Here is an 18,559-nt window from a genome sequence, read left to right on the forward strand (position 1 = left end):
AGTGTGCGGAACAGCGACTGGCGAAGCCGATTGGCGATTCGGACTACGGCGAGCTGTGGCGGACTCTCATGGACACCGCGCGCATCGGCGAGCTGGTTGCGCACAAGTCGGCGCTGTGGTCGCCAGATGTCGACAAGTTCAAGGTCAAGGGCGCAGAGTCGCTTGAGGACGCGCTCCAGAAGCATCGCAAGCCCGAGTACGACTGGAACAAGATGTATGCAACCGTCAAAGCTGACAATGCCACGCTCGGTATGCTGTACCGGGTGATGTGGGCAGGGATGACGAAAGATCGGAAGACGGCGATTGGCTTCCGTTGGCTCGCCATCTTTGGAACCAAGTTTGGGTACTCGGACTCGCCGGTGGTGAAGGACATTGTCGAGGCGATCAAGAGCCTGTGGCGGGTGGGCGAGCTGCGGCGTGCTCGCGAGGAGGAGCAAGGTGGGAGCGAGGAGCCAGCCCCGAAGCGGAGGAAGGGCCTCTAACTGTCGCGAGCCTGCCAATGGCGTCGCAAGTGTATGGTGGATGAAATTTTCTGCTGATTTAGTTTCTACCGGCGAGGGGGTGAGAGGGAGGAGGGGTATGGAGAGGGGGATACACCCACCCACGTCTCTCTGTAGGGGTGCTGCTAGGTCTTCTCTCGCTTGTCGGCCATAATCTCCTCCTTTCTTGCTTTCTTGCCCATACCCCCCCCCCCCCCCCCCTCCTCAAACACACACTGTGCGACCTATAACCATAGTTGTGCCGCCTTCTCGCCGGACATGCCTGGTGCTCGTGTCGTCCGTGACCCACACGACCAAACTTCATCCGGCCTCTTGTCAATGGAAGGCGCAATCAGCGCGACAATCACATCCGACACGCCTATACTTCTCGTAGGCTCACCAGTGTATTCTTCCGTAGCAAGCTCGGGCCCAAACTTGTGGTCGGATTGCGGCGCGTTTCTTGTTTCTCCGGGAGCCACGCCAAGCTCTTCCCAACGTCATTCAACGCCTGACCTTGAATTCGAGGAAACAGCAGAATTGGCGACCAAATCTCACACCGATACGGAGGAAGATCTACTCACGACTCCTCAGCCGAGCTGTTTACAGCATTCTTGTGGCGAGAGGCAGACGTGTGGGCAGAGGACCTGTACCGAGCTGGTGGCCCAGAACTCGGAGTTCTGCACCGATCACAAGTGCGCGGTGTGTGTGGGGGGACGGGATGGGGGCTCGGAGTTCTGCACCGATCACAAGTGCGCGGTGTGCAACAAGCGCGGCCCGGTGTGTGACAGGCATAGGTGCTCGGTTGACGAGTGCACACGGCTGGGGCTCTCCAAGTGTTTCACGATTAAGAAAAAGTCGCGGACAGCTTACGGTAAGTATTGCGGCTTGCACATGTCGATGGTGGGCGACGGCCATCCAGTGCCAAAGTTCAACGGCGGATCGGTCTTGATCCGCGAGTGGGGTGGGGCGATCGGGGTGTGGATTGAGAAGCTCGAGGCCGCCGGCGCCAACCAGGTCAACAGCAGGGTCAAGCTCGAGGAAGTGCTGGAGGAGAACCGAGAGCTGATGGAGCGGGGGGTGACTGTCGACGAGCTGCTGGAGAAATACGAGCCGCTTTGGCGCCAATGGAAGTACGGTGGTGTCGCCAAGAACGAGGCATGGATTGAGATCGTCACTCAGGCCTCGCAAGACGAGCGGGTAGCGGTGAAGGGCTGGAAGAAGCGAAAGCTGGTCAATGTGCCCTTGAAGCCGCATCCCCGTAACAACAAGGGATGGCATGGCTGCTTTTACTTTCAGCTCTGGGAGAAGCGCAAGGGGTCCAAGTCGAACAGCACAACGTCGAGCACGAGCAGCATGGCGACGGGCGCGAGCAGCGCGCCAGCAGGCGAGAGCCGTGCCGTGACGGCCTCGAAACAGCTGGAGGCGCTCAAAGTCAAGGTGGCGGGGTTTGGCCTGCGAGATGAGTTCGTTGCGACCAACAAGGTGGTGATCAAGTGGCCGAACAGCGTACCGCAAAACTATGAGAACAAGCCGGTGTGGATCACGGATTACGAAGACCTTGTGCAGAAAGTCAGGAAGTACGAGAACAGCACCGGGATGAGGCTCCACCCACCAGCGCCAATCCGGCTGTCCAGCATCGGTAACATGGACAACATCGTTGGCATTGCCAAGGATATTGGTCTCTGGGCGACGGACCCGATGATGGCCGAGCTGGGACTGGAGTGGAACACAGACCTGTTTCCCGAGCCGGAAAATGACGGTAGACTGGTCAGTGTGGCGTACCAGAGCCGTCGGATTATGGCGGTGATGATGGTTGTCTACGGGTTGCAGGAGGTGAGTCCGAACGGAGCAGACGTCACAAGTGGCGAATACCGGGAGAGCTGGCGGGCGGCGCAGATGCCGCCGACGACGATGGAGGACCTTGTCAGGTACGGCGCGGTGAAGCGGAAAGACGACGCCCCAGAGAAACTCCAGGAGGAGCTCTGCGCGCACCAGGATTGGCTCGATCTCCTTCTTATGCTCGACATGTGCCGGTCGATGATGATCAACGAGCTGCGGAGGAAAGTGGTGACGAAGGTGCACTTGGACGAGACGCGGCTTTCCTTGTGGCTGCGTCTGGCAGCATTTGCCTTTGGCTTTGACTGCGCCAACTGGAACGGACTTACCGGCGGGATGTTCGGCACAGGCACGTACGTCCCGTTCTGGACGACCAAGCTCCCGCAGCCGTACGTGACTCTCATGCTCATCACACACAAGAAGGATGAAGACATGGAGCTGCTCAAAAGGCCGATTGGTGAGTCGGAGTACGGCGAGCTGTGGCGGACTCTCATGGACACCGCGCGCATCGGTGAGAGTATTGCCCACACGTCGGCGCTGGCGTCGCCGGGCCTCGAAACCGGCAAGTTCAAGTTCAAGGACCCAGAAAAGCTGAAGGATACACTCGAGAACCATCGCAAGCCCGCGTACAACTGGGCTGCGATGGATGCGGTCATCGACTCGGACGACACCAAGCTCGAGCAGCTGTACCAGGCAATCTGGGCGGGGATGCCGAAAGATCGCATGACGGCGATACTTGTTCGCTCACTCTACGTCTTTGGCAAGCAGCTCAAGTATGACGGGGTGCCGTTCATCGCCGTCCTCCAGACGATGCTCGGCAGCCCGTGTGAGCCGTCGACGACCAGTCGGCCGCGGCAAGTGGCGCCGAGCACGAGCGAGGTCAACGACGAGTCGCCTTTGAGAAAGCGGCCGTGCGAGGATGAGAACGTTGGAGGGTCGGACGCGAGAAAAAGCCATCCAAGAGGCGGAAGGGCAACGACGGCAAGCGGACGAGGCCGTCGCGCCGGAAGAAGGGCAAGGAGGACGCTGAGTAGCCCATGTCACACCTGCGCTATGTAAACAAGTGCATCAGAGCCTGCTCAATCGTTGATAGCGGATCAATTGGTGGTGTAATTGGAGAAGAAGCCGCCGAGGCCGATGCCGCCGTCGAGCTCAACAAGGCCGACGAGGAAGCTGGGGAGGTGGACGCAGCCGCCTGCCGCTGCAGGCACCTCAGCCGCCACCAAGCAGGCGGTGCCCGGGAGAGAGGCAGCAAGCACGCCCTGGACCATGGCCTGGTACGCCGCCACGTCTTCGGTCTCGTACTCGGGATCCTCGCCGAGGCCGACGAGGGCGAGCTCGTGGTCACTTGCGGGCCACGACAGGTGGAGCATCGAGAGCGAGGCAAAGTGGGACGGCGAGGCACCGAGCGCAAGCGCAAGTGCAGGGAGGACAGCCATGGTCGACGCCTCGACGCCTGCCTGGTTCAGGAGCTCCGGCGTGAGGACGAGCGGGAGCCATGGCTGCGAGAACATCGAGTCGAGGTAGACTGCCGGTTGCGAGGCGAGGGCGGCGGCGAGGGCGCTGCGGGTGGCGACGGCGGTGCTGCCGCTGCTGTGGCTGTCGTGATCGACGGCGGCATGGCTCTCCCGGTCCCACACGCCGCACGTCCACACCTCCCACGCCCCGCTAGTCAGCCGCTCTCCGCCGGCGATCCAATGCGTCCAGTCTGTGGTGTCCGGGACGAGCTCGAGCGGGAAGAGGCGATGGCAGGAGCCGGCGGCGTTGCGGGCGGCAGCATCGGCCGCCGCCGCACGCTCGGCTGCCCAGTACGACTCGGAAGCTGCGCGGTCGACGGCAGCTTTCCTGGCCTGCTGGGCAATGTCGCCTGCGCGCGCAGCCTCCCGATCGGCCTGGGCAGCAAGCTGCGCGCGCGACGCCGCCATGCGCTGCTCGACCGAGAGCCGGCGCCAGCACGAGGAGCAGTAGCCGGACGTCCCGCCGTTGAACGAGCACCCGCCGTAGCAGGCGATGTCGGTTGTCGGAATGCCGGCAGTCGCCTCGGCGTCGGTGAGCGTCTTTTGCCGCTTGGGCGCCTCGCCGGCGTCGTCGCTTGCGACGCGCTTGCGAGCGCCCGGGCGGAGGGTATCAAGCAGCTGGACATGGCACTGGCCGCCGGGTGAGGCCAAGGCAACATCGACCACCCGCAGAGAGTCATCGTTGAACTCATCGAGCGAGAACCGGCCATCTGCAGCATAAGCGGCGACAAAGTCGCGGACGGCGTTGTCGGCATGATCTGCGCCGGCAGCGGCCAGGAGCGCCCGGGCCTCGCCGAGCGTCGTTGTCTCGTCAATCGGAAGAGGCATCCACATTGTGGGAACTCGCGGGATTTGGAGACCGATGTGAAAGACATGGCTTGACATGATGAGGAGACAAGGGGGTGAGCGAGAGAGATGGCGCGGGTTGGCCGGAATTTGTGTCGAGAACGGCCCGGGTCGGTTGTCGAACGGGTGTTCTCAAACAGCGCGTCGCAGCCTGATATGGGCTGAGAGAGACAGTAACAATGAAAGTCGCAAGCTCGCCGGGATGCACTGCTTGCGCAACATACAGATTGTGAGCTGCGGGATGTGATGTGGTGTGTGTGGCGCAGGCGCGCGTGATACGTGGCATCGGAGCGGGAGGAAAAGGGGTGGCGAGGGGCTGTGCGTCCGAAAATCGGCGTTCCTATCCTCCCAGAGACACGGCGGCACAAAACGGCGGGCAAGAGCGGGCGAGCAGGAGCAGGCTGGGCAGGCACACACACACTAGTGAAACCCTCTCAAGTACTCATCATGGACGACGACGTTGCTGCCCTTGTTGTTGACAACGGCTCCGGCATGTGCAAGGCCGGCTTTGCCGGTGACGACGCCCCGCGCGCCGTGTTCCCCTCGTACGTCCATTTTGATGGGAAAATTTTTGTCCTCCGCTCCGCACCGCCACCCCCCGACTCACGCATAGCCATGGCCTGCGCAGCATTGTCGGTCGCCCGCGCCACCAGGGCGTGATGGTCGGCATGGGCCAGAAGGACTCGTACGTCGGCGACGAGGCCCAGTCCAAGCGTGGCATCCTCACCCTCAAGTACCCGATCGAGCACGGCATCGTGACCAACTGGGACGACATGGAGAAGATCTGGCACCACACGTTCTACAACGAGCTCCGCGTCGCGCCCGAGGAGCACCCGGTCCTCCTCACCGAGGCGCCGCTCAACCCAAAGGCCAACCGCGAGAAGATGACCCAGATCATGTTCGAGACGTTCAACACCCCGGCCATGTACGTCGCCATCCAGGCCGTGCTCTCGCTGTACGCCTCCGGCCGTACCACCGGCATCGTCCTCGACTCGGGTGACGGCGTCTCGCACACGGTCCCGATCTACGAGGGCTACGCGCTCCCGCACGCCATCCTCCGCCTCGACCTCGCCGGCCGCGATCTCACCGACTACATGATGAAGATCCTCACCGAGCGTGGCTACTCGTTCACCACCACCGCCGAGCGCGAAATCGTCCGTGACATCAAGGAGAAGCTCTCGTACGTCGCCCTCGACTTTGACCAGGAGATGCAGACCGCTGCCTCGTCGTCGTCGCTCGAGAAGTCGTACGAGCTGCCCGATGGACAGGTCATCACCGTCGGCAACGAGCGCTTCCGTTGTCCGGAGGCCCTCTTCCAGCCGTCGTTCCTCGGCATGGAGGCCGCCGGCATCCACGAGACCACCTACAACTCGATCATGAAGTGCGACGTCGACATCCGTAAGGACCTCTACGGAAACTGCGTCCTCTCCGGCGGCACCACCATGTTCCCGGGCATCGCCGACCGCATGCAGAAGGAGCTCACCGCCCTCGCCCCGTCAACCGTCAAGATCAAGATCATCGCCCCGCCCGAGCGCAAGTACTCGGTCTGGATCGGCGGCTCCATCCTCGCCTCGCTCTCCACCTTCCAGCAGATGTGGATCTCCAAGCAGGAGTACGACGAGTCCGGCCCAAGCATTGTTCATAGGAAATGCTTTTAATCGTACAACAAAGCTTTAAAGCGGTTTTTGTCTTACCCTTTTTGCTTGGTAGGGGTGGTTGGCCATGCCGCGGTGTCCGTGTACAGCGGGCGATCTTGATCCGAATCGATTTTTTGGTGCGCGTTGCGGCGACGGCCCAGCGAAACCGACCGCCATCGCAGCTGTTGCTGGGCTTGGACTCGGGCTTGGCGACCGGGGGGGGGCAAGCGATGCTCCTTACTGCGCCAAGAGCTCCGCTGGCGTCGACACAGTCGGCGAGATGACGACGAGCGCTCTTTGGGTGCCCCATTCTTACTTTGATCATGGGTGTTCGCGAGCACAAGCGGTTTTTGTCTTACCCTTTTACCTTGGTAGGGGTGGTTGGCCATGCCGCGGTGTCCGTGTACAGCGCGCGATCATGATCCGAATCGATTTTTTGGTTCGTTTTGCGGCGACGGCCCAGCGAAACCGACCGCCATCGCGCGCGAAGCAACGAGACCAAGCAACTGTTGCTGGGCTTGGACTCGGGCTTGGCGACCGGGGGGGGCAAGCGATGCTCCTTACTGCACCAAGAGCTCCGCTGGCGTCGACACAGTCGGCGAGATGACGACGAGCGCTCTTTGGGTGCCCCATTCTTACTTTGATCATGGGTGTTCGCGAGGACGCGGCTGTAGCTCATGCACACGCAGGTCACCGTGCCAACCGGCACAATGTGCTGGCATAGAGGGTCTGGCCATCAAACCAGCGCATTGGCCGGCCAAGTCGGCAACCGAGAGTGTGCCGGGAGACAGCTCGAAATTGGCGCCGTGCCACTGCTCGCTCCGCACTCGCTCACACCACACTCACACACTCACACACTCCACACCGACAAGACTTCACTCTGCGCACTCCCGTGCTCCTTCCCCAAGTGCGCAGTCTACGTGAAGCAAGAGCCCGTCTCCCCCCCTCTGCTGTTCCCCCCCGCCTCCCCCCTCGTTCCTCGCTCTGCGCATGTGGGTTGCCGTTACGCAACGTTGCTGCTTGAGTACGGTCACGATGACGATGATGGCAATGGTTGTCATGGTCACACTCACCAGCACACTGGTGGTGGTCAAGGGCCAGACGACGCCGACCATTCCTCAGTGTATGCCAGAGCTGCAAGTGGTGAGGAACGCCCTGACAGTCTCCGCCTTTGCTGCTCGTGACGTGGCTGTGGGCGATGTGTCCGGCAATGGCTTGCCGGATGTGGTGGCGGCGGCCGAAAATGCCAACGCTATTTTTTGTTTCCCATGACTTCGCCGGGAGTCTTCTCTCTCCCGCCTGTGACCATCCAGAGCTCTGTCTCGGAAGCGAGATCGGCGACTCTTTATGATTTGAATAGTGATGGCAACATGGATGTTGTCTACACTGCTCCGGGCTCCAACTCGGCGGCGTACAAGCTGAGCACTGGCGGAACATCGTTCGGCGGTCAGGTCAGTTTCCCAACTCCGGCTCTCACCGGAGCGTGTGCTGCTGCAGTGGCGCAGCTTGACGGCTCGCTTGGCGCTGATGTGGTTGTCTCGGCGCCTGGTGCGTCGGCACTTGTCTGGTTCGCCAACAGCGCGGGCCCGGTCGCCACGCCGTCGTTTGTGACTCCTGGCTCGTCGGTGGATGCGTCGGCCATGGGAAGCGGCGCGTGTGCGCTCGACTCGGGAGATTTTGACGGCGATGGTGACGTTGACCTGCTGCTCGGCGGAAGCGTTGGCGGCGGATGGTTCGCCAACGACGGTGCGGGCACCTTTGCCCCTGCGACCATGCTCTACACCGGCTCGGTCGGCGCGGTTGTCGCCGGCGACGTCGACGCCGACGCCGACATCGATGTGGCCATCGGCTCGGTCGGCGCCGTCCGGGTGTACGTCAACCCGGGCGACGGCAGCTTTACCGTTGTCACGCTCTCTGTCCCGTTCTCGGCCGTCATCACCTCGCTCGACATGGCCGACTACTCGGGCGACGCCGCGGTCGACATCATTGTCGGCTCGCTCACTCCGTCGCGCATTGGCTTCCTGGCCACCGTTGTGCCGGGCGTCTCGTTTGCGTCGTATCTGGACATCTCGACTCAGGCCGACGGGGTGACCGCTGTTGCCGCCATCGACCTTCTCAACGACGGCGGCGCCGTCGATCTCGTCTCGGCCTCGGTCAACGACGACGCCATTGCCACCTACACCAACGCGCCGCTGGTGCCCAAGTACGGCACCGCGCGGGTTGTCTCCACTGCCGTCAATGGCGTGTACTCGGTCGCTGCGGCTGACATTGACGGTGACGGCGATGTTGACATTGTCTCGGCCGGCGAGTTCTCCTCGCGCATCGAGTGGTACCCCAACGTCGACGGCAGCGGCCTCTTTGGCCTCGCCAACGTCGTCACCCAGTCGGCCTCTGCCGCCCGCTTTGTCGTCTGCGCTGACCTCGACGCAGACGGCGACGTCGACATCGCCTCGGCCTCGTCGGGCGACAACACCGTGGCGTGGTATCCCAACTCGGACGGCCGCGGCACCTTTACCTCGCGGCTCATCATCTCAGCCGCGGCCTCCTCGGTCCGCTCGCTCGGCCTGGTGGATCTCAACGGCGACGGCGCGCTTGACATTCTCGCCGCCGAGCGCGGCGCCAGCCGCGTCGCCGCCTACTACTACCTCGGCTTTGGCGCCTCCTCCTCCGCCTTCTCCGCCGCCACTGTCGTCGCTACCGGCGTCGGCGATGCCATCGACGTCGCGGGCGGCGACATTGACAACGACGGCCTGCCCGACGTTGTCGCCGTTGCCGAGGCCGACAACAACATCGAGTGGTTCAAGACCCTCCCCGGCGGCATGTCGTGGGGCGCCCCGGTGGCTGTCGGCACCGCAATTGGTCCGCGCGCGGTCGCGGTCGGCGACCTTGACGCCGACAACGACCTCGACGTGGCGGTGGCGGCGACCAGCGGCAACGAGCTGCTCTGGTTCCGCAACGACGCGCTCGGCGCGACCTGGACCACGACGGTGCTCGACTCGGCGCTTGACGGCGCCCGCGATGTGCTCATCGCCGACCTCGACTCTGACGGTGACCTCGACGTGGCCGCCGTCTCGCTCTTCAACGACATTGTGGGCGTGGTCTTCAACAACGGCGGTGGCTCGTTCGCGCCGCTTGTGACGGTCGATAGTGCCTTTGACGGCGCCATCACGCTTGCTGCAGGTGACGTCGACGGCGACGGCGATCTTGACCTTGTCTCGGGCGCCATCTCAGTCGACACCGTCGCCTGGTTCTCCTTCCTCCGCCGCACCTCGTCGTTTGTCTACGCGCCGGCGTCGCGGGCGGTGGCCATCGGCTCTACGCCGACCACGCCGGCGTGGTGGGATTGCCAGCGGTCGTCGGTGCGGTGCCTTCTCGCCCACGCCTCGTCGGCCTCGCGCTGCGTCACCGACACCCTCGTCGTCCCGCCGGACACCACCTTTACCACCTGCCTCGCCGACGGCCACGCCCGCATCACCTACCCGCTGGTCGTCTCTTCCGCCTCCGGCGCCACCATCAACTGCTCCGCCACCGGCGGCGGCGTCCTCTTTGACGTCGGCCCGCACCCGCTGCCGACCGTCCCGCTCGCCGGCGCGCTCACCCTTGACAACATCGATGTCATCGGCATGACCACAGCCGCCGCCGCCCTCGACGGCGCCCCGGGCCTCCGTGTCGTCGGCAGCGGCGCCTCGCTCACCCTCCGCAACGCCACCGTGAGCGACGCGTCGTCGAGCTCCGGCTCGGGCTTGGCCTCGGTCCGCGCCACCGACATCGGCCGCGGCGGCGCGCTGCTCGTCGCCTCGGGCGGCGTTGTCGACGCTACCCACTGCGTCTTCCGCAGCAGCTCGGCGAGCGAGCACGGTGGCGCCATCGCCATCCGCGACCCGGGCTCAAAGCTGATGCTCAACGAGTCCCGCGTCGAGGGCTGCTCCGCGCCGCGCGGCGGCGGCGTGTACGCCTCGAGCGGCGCGGCCGTCTCAAGCGCTAGCTCCTTGTTTGCCGCCAACAGCGCGTCGCTGAGCTTTGGTGGCGGCATCGCACTCGAGAACGGCGCCCACGGCTTGCTCAGCGATGCCAGCTTTGCGCGCAACTCGGCAGCGTTGTGCGGCGGAGCAATGTATGTGACCGACACCTCCGAGCTCGCGGTGAGCGAGTCGAGCGTGACCGGGAACACGGCGCGGTACGGCGGCGGTCTGGCGACGGTGGCGGCCGACTCTGTGCTCTCGCTCGAGTCGGCGACGTCTTCGGCGGACGTGGTGGCGGGCAAGCTGCCGCTGGCGGCCGACTCGCGCAACACGACGCTGACGAGCGTGACCTTTGCCGACAACAAGGCAACCAACTACGGCGGCGGGATGTTTGCCTGTGGCGCTGGGTTGGTCATCGGCAACGGCGGCACCAGCTGGGCTTGGACCGACAACACCGCCATCGACTCGCTGCGGGCGGTGCCGTCGGACGTCTTTGTCTGCGCCGCCACCAACGCAGCTGGCTCGGTAGTGCTTGGCAACCGCGACTCTGCCGAGGGCGTGTTGTGGACAACCTTTGCCGACAACACGTTTGCAGCTCTGAGCGGGGCGGCGATCAAGGGTCCTGTGGCGTCGCTGGCGTGGGCGCCAGACGCTGCGCCGGCGGACGAGGTCCAGATCGGTCTCCCGCTTGTGGGGCAGGTCATCGCGACCGACGTGCTCGGCAAGCCTGTCGTCGACGGCCGGGTCCCCATCCGCATCGCCTTTAGCAACACCGGGCCGACGGTGACCCGCGGACTCGACACCGGCGTGCTCAACGGGATTCCGACCACGACGCCGCCGGCGGCGGTGCGGATCTTCAACTCGTCGGTGGCGACGACGCCGCTCCCGATGACGTACACCTGGCAGCTGAGCGTGGTCACGTCGGCGGCCGGCGCCATTGCCGTCCCGCCGCTCACCGGCTCGGTCGACCTCCTCGGGTGCAAACCTGGGCTCGGCGGCGTGGTCGAGCCGGACAACGAGGGCGGGAGCGAGGATCTGAGCTTCTGCCGCGAGTGCGCGGCCGGCACGTTCTCGACGACCAACGGGACGCTCGGCCCGTGCGATCCGATTGTGCCGTGCACCGGCAACGCGCGCAACATCGGAACCGAGCGGGTGTACAACTGCGTGTGCAAGCAGGGCTTCTACCTTGCGCGGGTCCATCCCGAGCGCGGGCGCGAGTGTGACAAGTGCCCCGAGGGCGCGATCTGCAACGAGGGCCTCAGCGATCCGCTCCCGGCCAAGGGCTTCTTCCGCACCTCGCGGACGTCGTTTGTGCGGTGCCGGCGGCCGGCGTGCCGCGGCGGAACGCAAGGGTGCGCCACCGGGTACGAGGGCTTTATGTGCAACGCGTGCTCCAAGAGGTACTACACCAAGGCCGAGTCGTGCCTCAAGTGCCCCGACGGCGACTCGGGCGCAGTTGCGCTCACCTTTATGGGCGTTGTTATCATCGGCATCGGCGCGGCGCTCATGACCCTCCTCCCGCTGTATAAGGCCGGCAAGGCCAACGCCGAGCGCGGCGCTAGCGACGACCCAACCGCGAGGCCGAGCGGACGCGGCTCATCCCGGCCACCATCTCCATGGTCCTCTTCGCCTTCCAGGTCGTGGGCCTTATCTCGGAGACCAAGGCCGGTTGGCGCGGCGAGTCCAAGGACGCAACCGAGAGCTTCCGCATCTTCAACCTCGACGTCAACGCCTTTGCGCTCGAGTGCGAGGTCACCGATCCGTACGTGCTGTACTTTCTCAACCTCTCGCTCCCGCTGCTCCTCTTCCTTGTCTCGTTTGCCACCGTGGTGGGCCTCTGGCTGGTGAGGCACAAGGTGCCCAAGCTCGCGCTCACCTATGGTGATGCCTCCATCAAGACGCTCTTCAACGTGACGCTTGTCGGCGTGGCGCCGCTGCTGCACATCCCGCTCTCGCGGGCCGCGCTCTCGCTCTTCAACTGCGTCAAGCTCCCGGACGGCAACTTTGTCCTCGCATCCGACCCGTCCGTGGTGTGCTTCAAGGGTGGGTGGTGGTCGGTCCTGCCGTTTGGCATCGTCGTCGTCCTCCTCTGCGTCCTTGGCCTCCCGGCCTACTTTGGCCTCGTCCTCCACAACCGGCGGCACAAGCTCTTCCGCGAGATCGTCTTTGTCCGCTACGGCGGTCTGTACAAGTTCTTCCGCGAGCCGTTCTACCTCTTTGCGGTCGTGGCCCTCGGTCGGCGTCTGCTCATGGTGATCACCGTTACCTTTGCCGGCGAGCTCCCGCTCCTCCAGCTCGCCCTCCTCACCGCCATCCTCTTTTCGCAGCTCATCTCGTCGCTCGAGGCCGAGCCGACTTTTACCTCACCTACAACGACACCGAGGCGCGCCTGTCGGCGGCCCTCATCGCCCTCACCCTCGTGGGCGGAGCATCCTACGCCGAGCGCAACTCAACGACCAGCATCGTCACCGCCATCGACGTCTGTACCATCACCGTCCTTGCTGCCATTTGCCTCATCGCCGTCTTGTCGCTTGGGACCGAGATCTTCGAGATCGTCCGCGAGAAGCGCGGCGAGTTCTCCGGCGAGATCGAGCGGGCCCACCGGCTCGCCACTATCCTCACCAAGGAGCTTCCGGACCTCGAGCCCGACGTGGCCACCAAGTTCAAGGCCGCCATCGACTACTCGCTCCGCGATCGGAAGGCCACGCTGTCGTCGTCCGTCTTTGAGGGGCCGGTCGAGCTGGACTACCTCGACTTGGACGAGTCTGGGTGATTTGCCTCGAGCCGCTGGTGACGGCCTTCCTTACTTGCCTGCACCTAATCGTCCTCGCCTTGGTCATTAAAGCGGCCCATCGACGTCGTCCAACTACTTGGTGACGTCAACGCTTTGGCGGTAGGAGAGGCGTCGCAACGGTGATTAGCTCGGCTTGGGGTGCTTGATCTGCTCCGTCGCATGCGACCATTCACCAAGGCCCCTCTCCAAGCCACTCTCACCCTCCCTCTCCCGGACACTACACCGATCGTTGTCTGACATCCCAGCGCTATCACGCACATGCAGGATTGAGAGAGGAAGCGATTGTTGTCGTCTGACCGGAGCGATTGCCAAGAGAAAGAGGGGGACAGAGGGAGAGAGCCGCGACATGGGCCATCTGCCACTGAGCGCAGATCGGAGGAGAGGGGGGGGGGGGGTCACTCGCTCGCTCGGGCAAGTGCTGGAGTTCTATGTCGCGTCATGTCAACACCGTGCTCTCGCCGCCGTTGCCGTTGCTGTGAGACGTTGTCTCAACAAGCCTCGTGGCGCATGCGGTCATCGCCACTCGCACAGTACCACGGGGAGAGCGTCGCGGCGTAGAACTAGCGGCGTGCTTGGGAAGCGGCGATGGCCTCATCAAAGTGGAGGACGATGCTAGCGCGGTCGGCCTCGAGAGCGGTGGTGATGGTGGTGGTGTGTGACAGAGAGCTGTGCTCGGCGGGGAATCAATGTGTTGGCCACCTTTGCACCGATCTCCATGAAATTCAGCGTGCCAGTAGTACACTGCGCCTCATGGACATACGCAGCGTGGTATTGACCAAAGTGGTGGCATGCGTATAGTAGGAGGGGTCAAAGGTCAGGGACAAACGCTTCCCGAGCGTCCTACGCTCGCACCCCGACACTTACAGCGCCCAAGCTCCAGAAGCACACTAGCTACATAGCTATCATGATGGTAGGGGGAGGGGGCCTGATCAGTGCCCGCTACGCAGTCGATTCCCTGCCACCCTTGGGTGCTGATCCCGCCCAGGCAGCACCCAAGTCGCTCGACCACCACCACTCCCAAGAGGCATGCAAGGACGCGCTCGGTGAGACGCGCCGCCGGAATGTATACGACAGTATTCATGTGCCTTGGGTTGTAGGCAGTTGCGCTCTGGATGCCGTGTGGCGGCAGACGGCGGCGTACAAGGTGCCCTGGCGGTGGACGGTGACGGTGGTGCTCGTTTACTACTTCAGCTTGTCACGCGCAGCGGTGTCCGCTCCGCGACGGCTTCGCGAGGCTTTGCTACGTGCTTGCTCTCTGCACATCAACCGTCCCTCCCATCAAGCTCTCGGGTGCACTGCAGCTGTTGCGTCACCCAGCTTCCACTGCGTCGCCAGCCAGCACGGCACAACCGCGCGCAGCAAGGCAGCGCGATCCCGTCGCGAGTACAACTTGGATGCCATTGCAAGCCATTGCTTTCATCCACCATGGCCAACCCCTACCTCACCGCCGAGTCGCGACGGGCACTGCGACGGCCGGCTCGGACATCGCATCGGTGACTACTATCGTCGCACGCTTGCACTGGTGTGACGGCCCACACGCTGATGAGAAGGGGAGGCGTTGGCGTGCGCGCAACTAGACCAAGGCGCGCGACGGTGAAGCAGACGCTGCAGGCGGTGGTGATGGAGGCGGGCCGATGTATGCAAACGCGCGCAACGTGGTCACCATCTTGCACGGGACTTTCATCGCGTCCACCCGCTCGCTCAACGCCTACCGGAAGCGGCCAGAGGTGCTTGCCGAAACGTCGCTGCATCGGCTTATTCGCGAGATCCGGATCTTTGTCTCGGGCGTGTTGCCGTCGGCTCCCGCAGTTTCCCTACACGGTCGGCTACGCTGCGGCGCATCACAAAGCCTCCACGCTGCTGGGCGTGTTTTACTGCGGCATCGCGTCGCCCGCAGACGATGTCCCGGCGGCGGTGTGGGCGCTGCGGCACACCACGAGGAGAGATTTGAGCCGTAGGACTAGCGGCGTGCTTGGAAGATGGCGATGGCCTTGTCGACGTGCTGGAGGATGTTGGCGCGGTCGGCCTGGAGGGCGGCGATGTTGCCCGTGGCGATGGTGACGTGATCCCTGACGTCGGCGAGCTCGGCCTTGGTGTCGGCGAGCTCGGCCTTGGTGTCGGCGAAGTCGGCCTTGGTGTCGGCGAGCTCGGTCCTGGTGTCGGCGAGCTCGGCCTTGGTGTCGGCGAGCTTGGCCTTGGTGTCGGCGAGCTCGGCCTCGAGTTTGTCCACGCGAGTGGATGTCCCAGCAGAGGCGCCTGCACCGCCGCCAATGTCGCCACCGGCAGCGATGGTCTCACGGACGTGGTCAGCAACACGCTCCGGGATAGAGCTTGTACCAACGATGAGGTTGTAGACTTCTTTTGCAGCCGCGTTGGTGTCGCTGCCAGGCTTGTTGAGCACAGCCGAGGCAATTGACATGGCCGTCTCGCCTTTGGTCCCGAGAGCCCACACATCGGCACCTGCGGCGAGCAGTGCCATGGTTGCGAGGATGTTGGAGGGCGAGACGGTGACGTGGAGCGGGCGCAGTTCAAGGGACGGCTCGAGGGCATTGATGTCGGCGCCGGAGTTGATGAGGAAGGCAAAGACTGGGATGGAGAACGGGATTGTGTCTGCGGCATGAAGGACGATGAAGAGGGCGAGGGTGGCCTTGTTGATGCCGCTGGTTAGCTCGGTGGCGCCGTCGCCATGCTCGCGGATCCAGGCGACCATCGCAGATGAGAACACTGCAGATCGCTCCACGGGAGCAGCTACGTACACATGCGTGTTGTCCGGCTGCAGCGTGAAGGGATCGAGACCAACTCCGCCCAGCTCGGCCATACGCTCAGCTGTCAGCTGGTTCGCGGCGATAATGGTGTCGAGCACAGTGGCGCCGTTTCCGTCGACGGCAGACTGGTCGAGGACGACGTCGAGGGCGGCAACTGCCTCGAGGAGAGCTTTGAGGGCACCGTGATTGGAGTGAGCAAAGGCGACATGAATGACGGGCGTATTGAACGTGGGTTCAACAGCGTTGACGTCTGCACCAGCGGTGATGAGCTCGGAGACGATGTCGGCTGAGATCGGGACGGTCGGTGAGGCGCGGAGGACGACAAAGAGGGCGAGGGTGGCCTTGTTGATGCCGTTGGCGAGCTCGGTGGCGCCGTCTGCGTTGGCCTGCAGCGACTCGATCATGAGGTCGACAAAGACCGGCGCAGACGCGGGAGCAGCTACGTACACGTGCGTGTTGTCATCATCGAGATCGTAGAGGTCTGCGCCGTTGGCAAGCAGCGTGTTGAGCGCGCTGAGGGAGAGGAGGTTGCAGCGGTCTATGGCATGCACCGGATGGGGCACATGGGCCTGAGCAACGTCAAGCAATGCATGGGCGTGCTGCGATGCAGGGAAGTCTGGTTGGGCGATGGCAGTGCGTGCGCGATGCAAGTCGAGGGTAACCTTGGAGCAGTTGTTCAAGTCGAGGGTTGTGAGGTTGGGGCAGCCACCGGCGAGGGCGACCACTGCCGCATCGGTGATGTTGGAGCAGTTGTTCAAGTAGAGGGTTGTGAGGTTGGGGCAGCCACCGGCGAGGGCGACCACTGCCGCATCGGTGATGTCGGAGCAGTTGCGCAAGCCGAGGGTTGTGAGGTTGGGGCAGCCACCGGCGAGGGCGACCACTGCCGCATCGGTGATGTTGGAGCAGTAGTCCAAGTAGAGGGTTGTGAGGTTGGGGCAGCCACCGGCGAGGGTGACCACTGCCGCATCGGTGATGTTGGAGCAGTTGTACAAGTTGAGGGTTGTGAGGTTGGGGCACATCTCCACCACCACCATGGCCATGGCGTCGGTGAAGGACTGGTTGTACTCCGCCCTCACCTCGCCCACGCCCACCCCATCCCCCAGAGCCCTCCTCACCTCCTCCACTGTCCTCGTATTCGTCACGTTCACCACTCGTCCAGCACCATTCGCAGCCATACTCCTCTCCACTCTGTCAGACAGAGAGATATACCCTTCCCACCTTCCGCATACCCCCCGCCACCCACCCACTCACACAGCCATTCGGCAGACATCAAAGCCATCCAAAAGAATTTGACTCTGATCGTGTCAGGCAGGATCACAGCCCCCTCCACCGCTCAGACACCCCCACCATACTCATTGCCCACTTGTATATCCTCCCGACCACCCTCTGTACACCCCCATGGTCCCGTATCATCCATCCCTCTCCATCGTCCCCTCCCGGCACTGTGACGTCAATCTCGGCACTGTGACGTCGTGCCCTTCCCTGCCCCGTCTGCCGGGAAGCCCTGCCACCACCCGCCACCGCCCGCCCCTTCCGCCCGCTCCGTCGGATGGGTCACTGCCTTGATCACCTTCGCAATGGTCTCGCTCTTCCCTCTCCGGGGCATGCCTCTCCGTCGGCCTCTCTCCAACCCGTCCTTCTGCCAGACGTCGTCGATGACTTCTGCGGACATGCCCAACACGCTGCTGCGCTCGTGGGTGTCTCGATCAACGTCTGCTGGCCACTGCGCCTCGGTCTTGCCTATCTTCTGCTGATGGGCTGGTCAGGCTTGGCCGGCCGATCGCCGGGGTGGGTCACTGTGTCGATCGACGTGATCCAGCAGGCAGAGATGGCGAGCGCGATAGATGCGAGGACATCTCGAGCCGTCAAGCGAGCGGAGCGATCGGCTGGTTGGGAGCTGGAGATGGCCGAGCGCACTTGGTACAGGCACTGTGAGATGCCCGATCTGTCCTTGAGCTCGGCTGATCGATGGGGATCATGGTCGATGTCGAAGCTGGTGTCCCGCGTGAGGATGGATGAGGTCGAGCGCCATGCGGCTTGAGTCTGTGGTCTGTCTCGGCAATCACCAGAACCGGTGCGATGGTGATGGGTACTACATGCTATGCGACTTTCACATCTGCTGGACGTGTGCCTGTATGAAGGACAGCATGTTGTGGGAAAGTGCGGATGCTGTGAGGCAGGTGGGGCAGGGGGGGGGTCTCTGTAGTGATGCCGATTGCGATCGGGGCGATGGCCGCGGTGAAGCGCCGATGAGCCTGTGGCGATGGCTACGACATGACGTGAGGGGGTAAATGGTCATCGGGCGGTTGGTACTGGGGATGTGGGCCACGGACTGAGTACATAGTTGTGACGAGCACTGCGATGCGAGTGCGTCATGGGGCGTGGCCACGACTGAGGTGTATGCGTGGATGGCTTTATCGACTGGCCAGTTGCTGGACAGCAGGCTCGTGACCAGCAAGCAGGTGATGGGATGGAAGAGGATGGATATCTGCATCATCCGTCAGTCTGTCCGATGAGTGTGTGTCGATGCTTGGATGGAATGGGAAGGTGGAGGGAGCCGAGCAGTGATCACCAAATTCTTTCGGCGACGGACGATTCAGAGCTACGACAACAGCTACTGCACAACACACACCGCTTCTACACGGATCTCCGCCAAGTCGACAACCCGTTCATCGGTCCCCATTCCGTACCCATGGCGGCAAGGCAAGGCATGTTAGCGTAGC

At 63.5% G+C, this 18,559-nt stretch overlaps 5 protein-coding genes across 6 annotated transcripts; 4 read left to right on the forward strand and 1 right to left on the reverse strand.

Annotated features, from left to right (window-relative positions):
* Nucleotides 1–68: 68 nt before the first annotated feature.
* On the forward strand, nt 69–482 carry AMSG_10254 (uncharacterized protein; the record flags this gene model as incomplete). The annotated part of the gene is made up of 2 exons (XM_013897994.1): nt 69–249; nt 289–482. 2 exons carry the CDS (start codon nt 69–71, stop codon nt 480–482), a joined length of 375 nt encoding a protein of 124 aa, XP_013753448.1.
* Nucleotides 483–1,370: 888 nt separating this feature from the next.
* On the forward strand, nt 1,371–3,349 carry AMSG_10255 (uncharacterized protein; the record flags this gene model as incomplete). Its single annotated transcript, XM_013897995.1, has 2 exons — nt 1,371–3,250; nt 3,280–3,349. 2 exons carry the CDS (start codon nt 1,371–1,373, stop codon nt 3,347–3,349), a joined length of 1,950 nt encoding a protein of 649 aa, XP_013753449.1.
* A 1,741-nt stretch (nt 3,350–5,090) lies between these two features.
* Nucleotides 5,091–6,336, forward strand: AMSG_10257 (actin-3; the record flags this gene model as incomplete). Its single annotated transcript, XM_013897996.1, has 2 exons — nt 5,091–5,223; nt 5,307–6,336. Exons 1-2 carry the CDS (start codon nt 5,126–5,128, stop codon nt 6,334–6,336), a joined length of 1,128 nt encoding a protein of 375 aa, XP_013753450.1. The 5' UTR covers nt 5,091–5,125.
* A 1,349-nt stretch (nt 6,337–7,685) lies between these two features.
* AMSG_10258 (uncharacterized protein) lies at nt 7,686–13,050 on the forward strand (the record flags this gene model as incomplete). The annotated part of the gene is made up of 3 exons (XM_013897997.1): nt 7,686–11,756; nt 11,840–12,668; nt 12,707–13,050. 3 exons carry the CDS (start codon nt 7,686–7,688, stop codon nt 13,048–13,050), a joined length of 5,244 nt encoding a protein of 1,747 aa, XP_013753451.1.
* A 1,892-nt stretch (nt 13,051–14,942) lies between these two features.
* On the reverse strand, nt 14,943–16,876 carry AMSG_12336 (the record flags this gene model as incomplete). Of its 2 annotated transcripts, XM_013898006.1 has the most annotated exons (3): nt 14,943–14,994; nt 15,033–15,244; nt 15,266–16,876. In XM_013898006.1, 3 exons carry the CDS (start codon nt 16,874–16,876, stop codon nt 14,943–14,945), a joined length of 1,875 nt encoding a protein of 624 aa, XP_013753460.1. The 2 variants fall into 2 exon arrangements, with proteins under 2 accessions (XP_013753460.1, XP_013753459.1); XM_013898005.1 differs by having other exon boundaries at nt 15,033–16,876.
* Between the last annotated feature and the right edge of the window lie 1,683 nt (nt 16,877–18,559).

The sequence above is a fragment of the Thecamonas trahens genome (assembly GCF_000142905.1).
Source record: "Thecamonas trahens ATCC 50062 unplaced genomic scaffold supercont1.61, whole genome shotgun sequence".
Classification (NCBI taxonomy): Eukaryota; order Apusomonadida; family Apusomonadidae; genus Thecamonas; species Thecamonas trahens.